This window comes from Mytilus californianus, unplaced genomic scaffold, assembly GCF_021869535.1.
Source record: "Mytilus californianus isolate M0D057914Y unplaced genomic scaffold, xbMytCali1.0.p SCAF_5, whole genome shotgun sequence".
NCBI lineage: Eukaryota > Metazoa > Mollusca > Bivalvia > Mytilida > Mytilidae > Mytilus > Mytilus californianus.
Window position 1 is genome coordinate 103,233,734 of NW_026262701.1, and position 14,244 is coordinate 103,247,977.

General features: G+C 31.2%; 1 protein-coding gene across 1 annotated transcript in view; it reads left to right on the forward strand.

The window, feature by feature from the left end:
• The window catches only part of LOC127702843 (inositol 1,4,5-trisphosphate receptor type 2-like), a 112,979-nt gene that overhangs the window by 78,744 nt on the left and 19,991 nt on the right, over window positions 1-14,244 (forward strand). The window contains exons 40-54 of the mRNA XM_052207147.1: window positions 867-1,054; window positions 1,300-1,413; window positions 1,756-1,840; window positions 2,847-2,933; window positions 5,010-5,114; window positions 5,726-5,797; window positions 6,294-6,423; window positions 7,046-7,184; window positions 8,076-8,234; window positions 9,288-9,444; window positions 10,909-11,006; window positions 11,974-12,070; window positions 12,459-12,509; window positions 13,026-13,163; window positions 13,629-13,757. Of these exons, the coding sequence (XP_052063107.1) occupies window positions 867-1,054; window positions 1,300-1,413; window positions 1,756-1,840; window positions 2,847-2,933; window positions 5,010-5,114; window positions 5,726-5,797; window positions 6,294-6,423; window positions 7,046-7,184; window positions 8,076-8,234; window positions 9,288-9,444; window positions 10,909-11,006; window positions 11,974-12,070; window positions 12,459-12,509; window positions 13,026-13,163; window positions 13,629-13,757 (1,749 nt within the window). The remainder of the gene's footprint in view (window positions 1-866; window positions 1,055-1,299; window positions 1,414-1,755; window positions 1,841-2,846; window positions 2,934-5,009; window positions 5,115-5,725; window positions 5,798-6,293; window positions 6,424-7,045; window positions 7,185-8,075; window positions 8,235-9,287; window positions 9,445-10,908; window positions 11,007-11,973; window positions 12,071-12,458; window positions 12,510-13,025; window positions 13,164-13,628; window positions 13,758-14,244) is intronic.

The following is a 14,244-nucleotide window of genomic DNA, read 5'->3' on the forward strand; positions in this document are numbered from 1 at the left end:
TTTAACTAGCTTCAGTAATTTCGAATACTCTTATATCGGTATATGATTCTATTGTTTTTATGTTTGTTGTGCTTCCTGTGGTTCGTGCCGATCTATTGAGTCAAGGATACCACATCTCCACATTTTTATATTAGAAATAAAAACAGTGGTCAGCCAAACCGTTCAAAAACTTAACAAAATCCTCCGATATGATAACAAACAAAGTCAGAAATTTGCTTTGAACTTTTGCTACATACTGAACGAAAGTAACTGGAGGAATAATACTGATATGTATGTATATTTTAGACCTTTTTTACCTTCGAGTACAGTTAGGTTGCTGACTTTTTCAGCTTTCCACAGGGTCTCGAAATTTTGTTAATCTTGGAATTAATAAGCAAATCATTTGCTCTAATTGGTATACCATCTGCTTGGGCCAAATCCTGAGAGAACCTGAAACACGTTCCAAGTTTTTAGAATCCAATTTAACCGCTGTTTGATGTTTCCTTTGTGCAAGTCCCACGTGAAAAAGACAAAAAAAGAATACATTTAACCGTAACAACTATATCATTATGGGCTATAACACATCAATACTCCTAAATATTATATTATGCTTTTACGAACATATTCTAATCAAAGAACTTGACATACTTTGTAAATGTTGCACCCTTTACATAATCTACCAAGATATTTTCAACATTTACAAGTCTCTTTGTGTACAATTAACTCTCCTTAACTCTAAGATCGCACAAGCATATCTCTCGATTTTGGTAATGTTAGAACAAGTCAATCTTTAATAGATTTGTACATGGTGTTCTGTTTGTTATATACCAATATAAGGATAAGAATTTCAAACATTGAATGATTTTTTTTCTACTTCTTACTTCTAGGGAGAAAACAAGTTTATAGAGTCACTATGCCAAACAATGTTACCTATTGAGGAACTACTATGGGTGATGAATCATGGTTCAATAGACAATATTGTCAAAACACCATTTGTAAAGTTTATGCACGAAGTATACTTACAATTTGTTGGAGACATTATAGAAAGTGGAGCAGCAGATTTGCAACACAATAAGTTAGTGATATAAATATAAGATTGATAGAATGTATTTCTGTATTTCGTGATATTCATTTTCTGAAGGCATATAACAATTTATTTTATTTTAGTTTTTCAACTTAATATCTTGGGATTTTTTTTGCAATAATATACGTCTATCGGGATTTTTTACTTTTGTAATTCACTATTAAATGTATTTTTTGTCAAATTTAGATCTATATTTCATACTTTTCCTGAAGTGTAGTCTGTGAAATGTTTTGTAGAGACATGTGGGAATTCCTAGACGAAATTACACGATCAATTGGAAGAGCTGTAGCTGGACTAGACACCCATAAAAACTCAATTGGCGCCTTCCTAAAAACTAAACCGGACAGAAGGTATATGATCAAGTAACTCAAACAAGATGTTGCTGTGTTATTTTACGAAATAGATAAATATTCTTTAAAAGAAAACACTATTTATTATCTTCATTTCAAAGTGGTCAAATTGAACTTTTATGGACAAGTATCATTTATAATGGTTTTTTGTAAATGTATTGAAGTTAGGATAATGTATGTTTTATTTGAAGGATCGACACCGCTACTTGTTTACATATTCATTGTAGTTTTGATGAATAGAAAAACTTCAAAACATTAAGTCGTTTAAAATAAAGAGAACAATATGAAAATAAAATAAGTAAATTCTATGACTATTTTGTTTTAATAATTTGTAATTTTCAGCTTAATGTCAAATGAAACATCAGCTGTGAATAGTTTAAAAGACAGTGTATACTTTTCATTGGAAGCCGTTTTACCCTTTCTGAAGGTAACTGGTTTCATCTTATCTTTTATTGAGTACATACTCTTTTTAGACAATCATAAACAAGAACCTCGACGGCCGATTGGCCTATGTAATTTGTCTACAGCGGTCATTAGAATGTAAAATCTGAGATCGTGAATTCGAATCTCGCTAGTAGTGAGATGTGTTTCACTCCGATCTTAATTGACAAGGATTGCCAGTTGTCTTGCTGGAACGTCGGTGGTTTTATGTAGGCACTCGGGCTTCCCGAACAATAAAAACTGACCACCACGTTACAACCAGGATTTTAAAACAACAACAAAAAACAAACAAAGAATCAACAAATTAAACTTTTAAATAAATATATTTATAGGCGGGACAGTAACAAAATCAAATTGACATTATTTAAGTCGTATTTGTGCAGAAGAACGATGTATACCGTATGGTCAGTTTCATCGCATTTTGCCAAATATATTACCGTATATTGTGGGTTTTTTTCGTGGCGATTTGATGACAAGATGAACAGGTTAAATTTTCATTTCAAGGGGAAAATACACGCGAAAAAATAACTGTATCGTATTGTTACAGATGTACATGTAAGCAACATAAACTTGATTAACTGACAGATAATCCATTGCAAATAAACATGAGTAATACAAACTAAAATACACATAATTCGGAGAACTTTCTTGAAGCGTAAATTATGTTCATTGCTGTATGCTAGAAATTAAAGGTTTTGATCTTTTGTGTAAAGGTAAAACAAATACAAATATGCGTGTAAATGTGATTTCTTTTCATTTTTTTTTACATTATATGCAAAATGTTCGGGTTATGACACCAATCAATAGATCGTCGTTAATTAACATCTTAAAACATGTCACTAGTACTGGTTATAACTATTTCTACTCTAACCTCTTTGTAAAGAGAGCAACTTGAATAAAACTGAATCTAGTTTGAAAGGCACTTTCGTTAATGCTATATGTTTCCATATTTTAATTTATGTGAAATATTCATTAATTTGCTATATTTTCAGACATATTTTACACGAGTATACACGCCAGAGAAAGAAATTTATCCTGACGAAATAGAAACTGCTAACGGAATCGCCCTCGCTGTAGCTGTAAGTCACATATTTTTTTATTTGCTTGCACATAATCATACTTGAACCTTTGTTTCTGAATTGTTGTACTTGTTAAGGTAATTATAATAATTGTTATGTTGAGATTTTGCTTTCAAAATCTAGTTAACCAATTTTAAGCCCAAACAAACATATAACATGTATAAGCAGACCAGCTCTTAAAGAAAACAATAATAAAGTGATGTGTAAAATACAATAAAAAAACACTGAAATGTCTAAAAAGCTACGGAATTACTGTATTAACTCGAAGCCAAATGTTTTAGCAGTGCTGAATTTACCACAAGACAATAATTTAAAATTGGTAGTTTAAGTCGATAATTGTCTCATTTGCAATCGTACTACATCTCCTCAGTTTTAAAATTAACTCTTTATAAGTCTTAACTTGAAAAATACTGAGATCAAACAGGCCATTTGAGACTAAAATACGTTTACTAGAGAAAGTTATATTTATTATACATGAAGCAACTGACTCCCAAAGGAGATAATATGTGTTCAGTTGTGCTTACGTGTGCTGTCAAAATGACATCTCTGTATATCAATACAGTCTAAATGATTTGGTATCATATCTATTTGGATCGAAACAGCATAGAAGGTAGTCCGAGACTGCACTGACGTCAAAACATTTTGTAAAATTTTGCTGTCGTACAAAGTCATCAAAGATACCAAGCATATAATTTGTTACTCCTGACGTGTGTTTCTCCTACAAAAGACTCACCAATGGCACTCGAATCAAATCAGATGGACGACCAAATTGAATGTGCCATTGAACAGCATTAAAAATCGGAAAAGTTGTGTCAAATAATGCTAAGACCATCTGTGCCGTTGGACAGAACAAACACAGTGTTTCAAAGAATTCAAAATTTGTAAACAGAAAACTTACAGAATTTGACTGAATCATTTATATATTTTATGTCAGTTGAATACAGGGCTGGTGATATTACCGAGGATGAAAAATCTACCATCAGTTGCAACGATCCAGTGGTTGTAAAAAAATCTCATCCAAGATACTTACTCCAATATGTGAGAATGCCGTCATTTTCTTTCCAAGATCTAAAATGGTTAAATGTGTGTTGGTTATTAGTAGTTGTTTTGTTTTTCACTATATTATTGTAGTTAAATTAAAAGTAGAAAGGTAATATAAAAAGCTTTTAGTCAACTGATTAATACAAATAATGAAAATCTTATGGTGCAAAATTGCAAATACTCTAAGTATTGACACGGACATGCAATACTCTTACTAACTTCAACACTTTTGTTGTTAAACAGCAGTTTTAATTATATGATAACTTGATTTTTAACAAATTCTTTTCATCAAGGGTTATTACATTTGTATATACTAGTTAAATAGATATTAAAATTTGGTTTCGAGCGTCACTGATAAGTCTTTTTTGGACGAAACGCGCGTTTGGCGTTCAAAATGTCAATCCTGGTATCTATGAGTTTACTTACAACCACTGGGTCGATACCACTGTTGGTTGGGTTTTCTCCCCGAGGGTATCACCAGCCTAGTAGTCAGCACTTCTGTGTTAACATGAATTATCATTGATATGTTAATAATTATAAATAACTGTTTACAAAACTATAAATTTTTCGAAATACTAGGGATTTTCGACCCCATGAATAGATTATCTTAGCTGTATTTGGCAAAACGTTTAAGAATTTTGGGTCCTCAATGCTCTTCAACTTCATACTTTGTTTGGCCTTTTTACCTTTTCTGATTCAAGCATCACTGGTGTGTCTTTTTGAGACGAAACGCGCGTCTGGAGTACAATTCTGGTATCTATGATGAGTTTATTTGATAGGTGTTTTCTCGACTGTGCTCGGACAGTACTCACACGCCTCGCGTTTCCTTCTAATTTTCAAAACGGATAATAGCACGTCAGCAAAATAATAACATAATGCAACCAACTTCAAATCTTTATAACATTTTGTCTTGGATACATGATTTAATTATTAGTAGTTTCTGGCTTTGAACTAGCTTTTAAAACTGCGAGTACTCTTTTATCGATACTTTGTGTCCTAAGCGTTTTTTTATTGAAGAGTGAATAACAATTTTAGGGATTATGTGAAGCTGTAGGACCATATTTATCGGACCCACTTCATATGAAGACTGCAGTAACAACTTTGACCGTTCTTATTCCACTTTCAACTGAACCAAAATCTGTACGTATACATGACAATACTCTTAAATTTAGATAGAAATGCATTAAAGCATAATAAATAAAGGTGAATGGCTTGTTCTTAAGAATCTTAGGAATATATGACTTGTACTATTAATACATAATATAATGATTCGATCATATAAATTTTGTAGTAGATGTACCTAAGTGAGGTAACAGATGTATAATTGTACAATATCAGTATCGTTTTATTTCTATCGAGTTGACTATTATGTGCAATCAATTCATATGAATTAAAGGAGATATTGGATATCAATGAGACTGAATGGGCAACAAAAACAAGCTTTAAGATATGACATAAGACAACAACTGACGAGGTATCTTTATTTTATCTGTTTTACTACATTTAAATACTGCCTATTCATTTTTCTGATTTATTCATCTATAATATTGCATATTTAATTTATTGCTACTCATGATTTTGCTTCATTAATTTTACGTATGTAGAAGAATTGGTATTTGTGGTCGAAAATGACCAGGTTCATGGAGCTTTGTGGTATTGTGATTTATGACATTATTATTATATCTTACGTCCTATTAAAACTTTGTTTTCCATAAATGAAATAAAAAACATTTTGTTTTGCTCTATTACAGTTATTTGATAAAATTCTAGACGAAGTTGCTATAAATCTTAATGTTACTGACACCAGGAGTGATATTAAAAAGGTAAGGTAGCAGATATTAAAGGCTTTGTATGATGATTAAAATTTTATTTTATGTCACTATTTATTACTGTTCATGTCTTGCTATGTCCGGGCATCTATTGCTATACTCTTAGGCGTTTTATATATTTTCGTTATCCAAAGTTTTGATCTTGAAAGTCCTTGATAAAAATTATGCTAGAACAAAATGTGTCGTTAACCGGGATGTTAGGAGTTTTGTTTCAATTTATAACTAAAATTTAGTTTGTGTATGATCGATTTACAAATGTAGTATTTGTTATTTCTTTTCCTTTTTATTCACTACATTGGGGTCACTCATATCAGTATGATCATTAGTGTATTTAACTTATATTTTAAAGTTTTCATACGTGTGGTATAAGGATGAAAAGGGAGGCTTAGTAATATATACAGTTACTTCAAAATTTCAATGTCTTCATTACTCTGTTTTTACTGCTTTTGAAAACCATTTAACCACTCAAGTCTTTATTTTTATTTTGCAGGGAAATATGGTTTACTATACAAATGAACTTCAGTTGAACACCAAATTCCACACATTTGCCAGAAATTGCAATATAATCAACAAAGGACAGAATACAGTAAAGCAGCAAACAGGCTACAAGTCTAAAAGAGGTACTATATAACCATCTTATAACGTAATGTCACACTATTTTGTAGTTTGTTGGTATCAAGAAACTGATTTAACAGAAAAATCAAAATATATTCTGTATCTATAATTGGAAATGAGAATGAGTTTATTCAAAGAATCAATGTTAACTCTGGTGTCTTGCGTAAAAAAATCTTTACACCACTACTTTATGGGTCTATAGGTGGCCTTTTGCAAGGCAAATTGTTCGGCACTATTCAAAATACATTTTACCGAGGCAGCCACAATCTTCCCACCATGTCTTTCCAGTCCATTGACTGTTCAGATCTTTGCCTATTGTATATATTGTTGTTTATTAGTTCGTCCTGAATGAATATGCATGTAATATTTTTCAAAGGACATTAAGCATACAACAATCAGGAAATAATAAGAAACGGAAGAAAATCATATGTATTTGATAAGAAATCTGATTCCCTTTTTTCTGTGATTTTTTTATATTCCAATATCCCGTCCTACAACACATCTTAAATGCGCAAAAATGACATAGAATTTGAAGCTGATTGCTGAACCTTTACAATAGTTTTCTTAGTTTTTTTAAACAATTGTCTTTCAGTATGCATTTTGAAATTGAAAACAAAATATTTTTAGAATATACTGAACTTGGATTAAGCAACGAAATGCCACTCGGCGAAGAATTTCAGAGTCTAGTGAAATGTTTTGTTAACAGCAGAGAAAAGAAACCCGCTAAAAAGTATGCAATGGTTGGAAAGCTACTGCAGCAATTAGAGTATGTAATATTATCCATGACAATGTCTTTACTCAGAGTTATAGCTTTTTTTTTACTATTAGTTACATGATCGGTTTCAATAGTTCATCAAAATAGTTAAGTCATGAATATCCCTTTCTCATATACTTATTACTCCTGTATTAAGACATGTATTTGAGGAAGCACAGACGACATAGACTATAGAAATAAAATCGAGACAAGACAAGCAACAAATAAAAAAAGACATAACACATAAAACTAACAACTGAGCAACACAAGACCATGTGCTCAGGTGCTCCTTGTTGGGTCGGGATTTAACAGTTCGTAAAAGGAAATATGTTAATTGCTGTATGAAATATATTCTTAAGAACAGCTGTCAACATGATTGTGAAAGACTTCATGATATTACTATTATAGAGGTAAATTCTTTTATGAACTGATTTATTCCATTTATTCTTTTATGGTAACTGATAAACCTTTTCATAATGTTTGAAGACATATTGTATAGATACCTGTTTATTACATGTATTTTGTAACTTCGATAGCATTTCTTGATATGATATAATTCATTATTGTTTTACTTGTATTTGTGTTGTTGATGGCTATGATATTAATATTTTAGCTTTAAATTCTCTTTTCGAACACATTTGTTGCATGTTATTGTATATACTTTTTATCGATTATGGTCTCTATTAGATTTCAAAATATCTCTAGATTCAAGACATAGTGAGTGTTTAACATATCGTACAACAACCTTTTTATTATTGAAGACTTTATGTTAAACTCTAGATGTCATTTTTGCGTCGTTGGGATGCTTCCTCCTTGACGAATATCCCATATCTCTTTTTAAATGGTAAGAAAAAATAACATGAATAGACAAAGAGATACTTAATATCGGGAATTTTCTTTTAGAATATCGGCAGACCTTTTCAAAAACTCGGCTGGTGCCGCTGCAGAATATGATGATCTGGATATTAAATGTCTACAAATTTTACGTGCCTGCATCCATAACGAAGAGAGAAAGTTACCAGAAGATATGGATTCTAGAGCTGGAGAATCGTCTGTTAAAAGGTATAATACACTAAAGTATTAAAAACGGTAAGTAAATGGTTATTTTTTATAGGAATTTATTGAATTTTTGTAATATCAGTTTTGCAGTGGTCCACGAAAACTGTTTACCAGAGAACCTAATTTTTTTAAGCATTTTTTTAATTATATAAATGCAGAGTTAAAACAAAATTTACCTTTTATTCCTAGAATATAGTTCATGTTGTTGCCAGACCAATGTTAAGTGGGAACATTGTTCATGTAATAAAAACACTACATGGGTATCAAAACACATCTTGGACTAAGATATAGCAGAAAACAACCGGGTTATATGCAAATTTTGAGAGATGAAAAGAATTCATTTGTTAGACTTTTCATTTACGAATAGTTTAGCCGTATTTGGCACATTATTTCGAAATATTTGGTTTTAATGCTCTTCAACTTCGTATTTGATATGGCCCTCCAACTGTTTTATTTCGCACGCCACCTATTAGTCGTATCTTTTACTGCAACATTCTCTCTCCTCATGATTGCAATATGTCAACGTTCCGCCCTGTTTAAAAACTACCTGGCGTACACATAATGATCAGACAATGCTCTCTTACCCTAGAAGTTTAGGTGAAATTTCTGAAAACAATAATGACAAATCCAATCTCTTGTGTACAAACCGTCCTGACCTCCTTTTTTTGTTTTGGTTCTGACCTTAACTGGTGGCAATTGAAGTATGTGCACTGCAATTGCAAAGTATTATAAAAAGTTTATTTTTACCTATTTGACATCCTAGTTGTCATTTCAAATCGGCTCGGAGTTTAGTATTTTTGTGATTTTACTTTTTATTTGTTTGTTTTTGACGATCGCCTTCCGACTGTCTAATAATAATTAAAATGTGGAAATGCGCAAAGGCGCAAATCTGCATTCAGACATAATAATGTTATTTCAAAATTATTTCAAATTCCAGTTGATTCAATCTGCGTGAAAATTGTGAACATATAATTGAACCAGATTGGAAGATAATTTGAAAACAATTTAGAAAGATTTTTCTTGTTTGGGTAAACAGAATTTTTATAAATTTTCTAGGCAACTTGAACATGTCAAAGATGTACAGAATGCTATCAATAATCATGATTTTGTGAGGAAAGTATTACCACATATAGCACGCAGAAATGATGCACTTGTGAGAGAGGTCCTTGCTATGATTTCAGGAATGTTATTTAACGCAAACAGACAGGTGCAGGTAAAAATTTAAACAGAAAGGCCATCTCCTTTGACAACAAAATCCCAGTTTACAGTATAGAGAATTTTTTTGTAATTTCATAAGACTGTTCATGTAAGTTGTGCGTTATATACAAGATAACAAACACTAAAAAACAAAAGTTCAAATTGTAATTAGAATTCTTTTAATATAAGACAATTTTACTATTTAAAATTACGAAGATATGGTATTATTGCTAATGAGACTACGATCCACCAGAGACCTAATGACGTAGAAGTTAAAAACTATCTGTCATCGTATTGCCTTTAACAATGAGCAAAACCCAAACCGCATAGCAAGGTATAAAAGGCACCGAAATGATAAATGTAACCAATCAAACGAGAAAACTAACGGCCTGATTTAGTAGAAACAAAGTATATATACAGCAACAAACGACAACTACTGAATTACTTATATGTATGCTTTTGACTTGGACGAATTACAGACGCCTGATATGTATGCTTTTGACTTGGGACGAATTACAGACGCCTGATATGTATGCTTTTGACTTGGGACGAATTACAGACGCCTGGTATCTATGTTTTTGACTTGGGACGATTTACAGACGCCTGATATGTATGCTTTTGACTCGGGACGATTTACAGACGTCTGATATGTATGCTTTTGACTTGGGACGATTTACAGACGCCTGATATTTATGCTTTTGACTTGGGACGAATTACAGACGCCTGTGAGAGGTTTAGCCAGCTATAAAACCAGGTTTAATCAACCATGTTCTACATAAGGAAATGCCTGAATCAAGTCAGGAATATGACAGTTGTTTTCTATTCGATTGATGTGTTTGAGCTTTTGATGTTGCCATTTGATAAGGGACCTTCTGTTTTGAATTTTCCTTGGAGTTTGGTACTTTTTGCTATTTCATTTCCACTTTAAGATGTTTAAATGTAGAGGGCAGAGTTTGACAAGAAAGTATATTCGATATATGTACATGAGAAAAAAAATGTAAGAAAATAACAGGTCTAAAAAAGCAGTTTTCCGATGCCGATTGGTTGGCGATGATCTAAAATAATCATATCTCAAACAAAAGATGAAGACTGCATCTACAGTCGACTTAAGTTAGGGTATTCTTCGATATCCGATACAATTAAATGTATTAGGTATATATGCGGGGGAAGTCAATAAAGAAATAAATTGGGTATAAAAGTCAAAATAATTCTTTTATTCATTTTCCGACAAGTCTTTATCATAATAAATAGGGACAGACCGGGGCTTTATTTGGGCCTTTGAAGGAAACTGTACTGAATATTGCATAAGAGTTTAAACCTAAACCATGCCTAAAACTGAAGTACTAGAATGTAGATCAGTTCGATAACTACTAGACATGAATTCATGAAAAAAAAACATGTATAGTTTAAGCTTTAATATGGCTAAACAAACAATTGTATATGCTTTTTGTTTTTTTTTCAAACGTTTATCATATTTTAGAAATGCATGTTGGAATATTTCCTATCAACAAGAGAAGAGTTGTTTTTCATGGCTCTCAGAGAACGTATGGTAATTGCATCAAACTCCATCAAAGAGAAGTAAGTCAAAATTTATACTGTTTTTATGTTAAACCGTTAGTCCTTAGTCTTAATTTAACAAATCATTAGTCTGTAGGATATTGATGACGTTTTTAAATATCATTTTGACAAATGCTTTTTCTATTTGAACTTTATGCATTAGATAAAAAAATAAAAAATAAAAAAATTCCCAAAATTGAATAATTTTGAAATCTATTCATTTATACTAAGATATAAGCAACAACCTAGCCTAGCCCCCTAAAAAATCATACTAAGTAATTTGTACAAAGATGTTAATTTTAGTAGAATATTTCGGATATTTTCTATCAACTATGTTTTATTTTGAAATTAATGACGTCAGCGTAACGCCTTATATGACATTTATGTACTCTAGAATGACAAGATTATATCAGCCTATTAATTTCTAAATTACATTTGCTAAATGATTGAAGATTTTTTGTACTTTCGCAATTACATTCTTATCACACTTTTTCATTTGCATGTTAAAAATGCGTCTAGTGCATATTCCTATTTCTATTTAGCATTAATGTTTATGGATTGGAATAATCTTTTAGGAAAGTTCTATACAAGACTCAAGTTAATTTTGTGATATATTTCGGTCATTTTAAGAAGAGTTAGAAGAAATAAAGGAAAATAATAAAAAGATCATGAGTCCAAAAAAAACTGAAAACACCATGAAGAAAAACAACGAAATTTGATCTCGCATAACATAATTTAAGATATATACAGACTCTGGATTAAAACATATATTCATGTGTATGGGGAAATCTATAAAAAAGTAAAACTTTTGGTTTTAAATTTTCCCATTTTGTTGATGACTTTTCTTTAATTTTTCACCATTTTTTTTTCTTCAAACCACTGTTTAACTGATCTCAAAATATACTGATGTGGGCAATGAAATCAGTTTCATACGTTTTGTTTTACAATTAAAGATGCCAAATGGTCGAATATTTTTGTCTTTATTTAGACGATCACTTCTTGCTCAGCATCAAGCTAAAGTCTCTCAGGCAAAGCATTCTGATGATCAGGAATGTACTTCAGCAGTTGGACTGAAAATTTTACAGGTAATTTAATGCAAAAAAGAAGAAGAAAAAAAGATAATATGATGAATTAAATATATTGTACTACTGCGTGTAACATTTAACATGTTAATTTACTGACATTTTATGAAAACTGAGTTAACCAGACCAGAATTTACAACAATATGTACATGACTTATGTTTTGTGATAAATTATATTCTCTTTTCTTTATTCTATAGTGTTTGTGGTTTACAATCTAGTCTTTATGGAATACAAGTTTACATTATCTTGAAAATACAGCTAGTAAATACTTAGCACAACACTGTGGTTTTTCATTTATTAAATACTTGTACATGTTGTATGATAAAATAAGATAAAACTACATGTGATACAATAATGTATATAAGGTTATTTCCTATTGCACTGTTGTAGACCATTCAGACTTATGATATACAGCTAAAAACAGAAAGACTACATGGATGGGTAAGACATATTTCTTTCATGACTTTATATACACTCTTGCCATTTGAAAGAAAAAAGTTTTGAACCAAAGTTAAGGAGGAAAAGATATGAAGTTTTAGGTAATTCAATCTGGTCTCCCTAATAAAATTGAGAATGGAAATGGGGAATGTGTCAAAGAGACAACAACCCGACCATAGAACAGACAACAGCAGAAGGTCACCAACAGGTCTTCAATGCAGCGAGAAATTCCCGCTAAGAATGTATCATAAGAATGTTTTATCATTATCAAATATCTTTATATGGAGCTTTTAAAACATATTTTGACATTTATCAAACATATTTTTTGTCTTTCACCAAAAGAGATTTTCATAATTGTTTATATAATTGTGCAAACTTTTTCGCTCTTTTTTTATACAAACTGATGCATATTTATATATAATTAGAATAGACACAAAAATGACGAAATTAACTACAATATTATATATCATATCATTCTTTCTTGAGACAAATCCATGATATATGAATGAAATTTTATAGACCTTAGTTGGACACGCTTCACCGCCTCCATCAAGGAAAAAGAAAGGGTTGTTTGCAGGAAAGGATAAGATACTAAATGGAGATTTTTACCAGAATGGTAAACAAAAGGATTTGGCTGTGTTTGCCCTGCCTCTAGAGGTAATCAAATGTTAACCTTTGTTCTAAACAGTTTTCTGTAAAAAAAAGAGAGAAGTATAAATCATTATCAATGAAAATATCATTAGCTCTTTGCATTTAAATGTTTAAATATTGTTTGTACTTGTCAAATGTCGTGACCAGTCTTCAAATATTAAAATATTTTCGACCATAAGGAGATCAGAATGTGATATCAAAAGAAATATAAAATGAATCAGAATATGGGATTTGTTATTCGAGTTTTTTTTTCAGAATTAAAATTATTTCTAGTTGATGGTTTGCACTTCGAATTCATTCTTATGTAAAACATTTGACCACCTCAAGTCGTGAACTTTTTTATGAAACAATTATTCTATTCATACTATTGACATATTATCATTAACTTTAATGGGTAAGCATCTGGTATGTTCCTTTTACTGTGGCAAGGCAATAGAAAATAAATGAATTGTTCCTTCATTATCCCCAAAGGAAGCTGATGAAGATGAGGAAGAAAAAAGCGCTCTATCTGATATGATGCAGTACAACGATGATGGTTATATAGAACTTGTTGTAGAACTTTTAGCAAGGATATGCGATGGACAAAATGCCGACTTACAGGTACACATACGTGAAAATAACTTTAAAAAAATTTCGTTCGTCTGCATCGCTGACGCGCACTAAACATTTTCAATTCAGGGTTGTGTAAATACATAAAAAACGATAGAAGATATATGCATAGGACCAAAACAGAGCTCAAAATAATAGCCAGATTCATCAAAGGTCAACTTTTCCTGAGGAAGTTGAAACCTAAGTTTATTTATTAATTTCTTAAATTATGAACGGATAATTTTATAATAGTATATTATAAATCATGTAAGTACCGCATAGACCACTGAGCTGATGATACTGAGCTGATGATACTCACGAGGACTGACAGTCCACCATCATTAGTATCCACCCAGTTATAGTAATATAGCACTGAAGCTTAACATATTGTTGAAATATCTTTGTTTGTTTCAAAGAAAAGGGTAATGTAACATTCTTTAAATGTGTTGCTTTTTTGGCAAAAATATTCATCATGATTAAAATCCCTCTTTTCCTATAT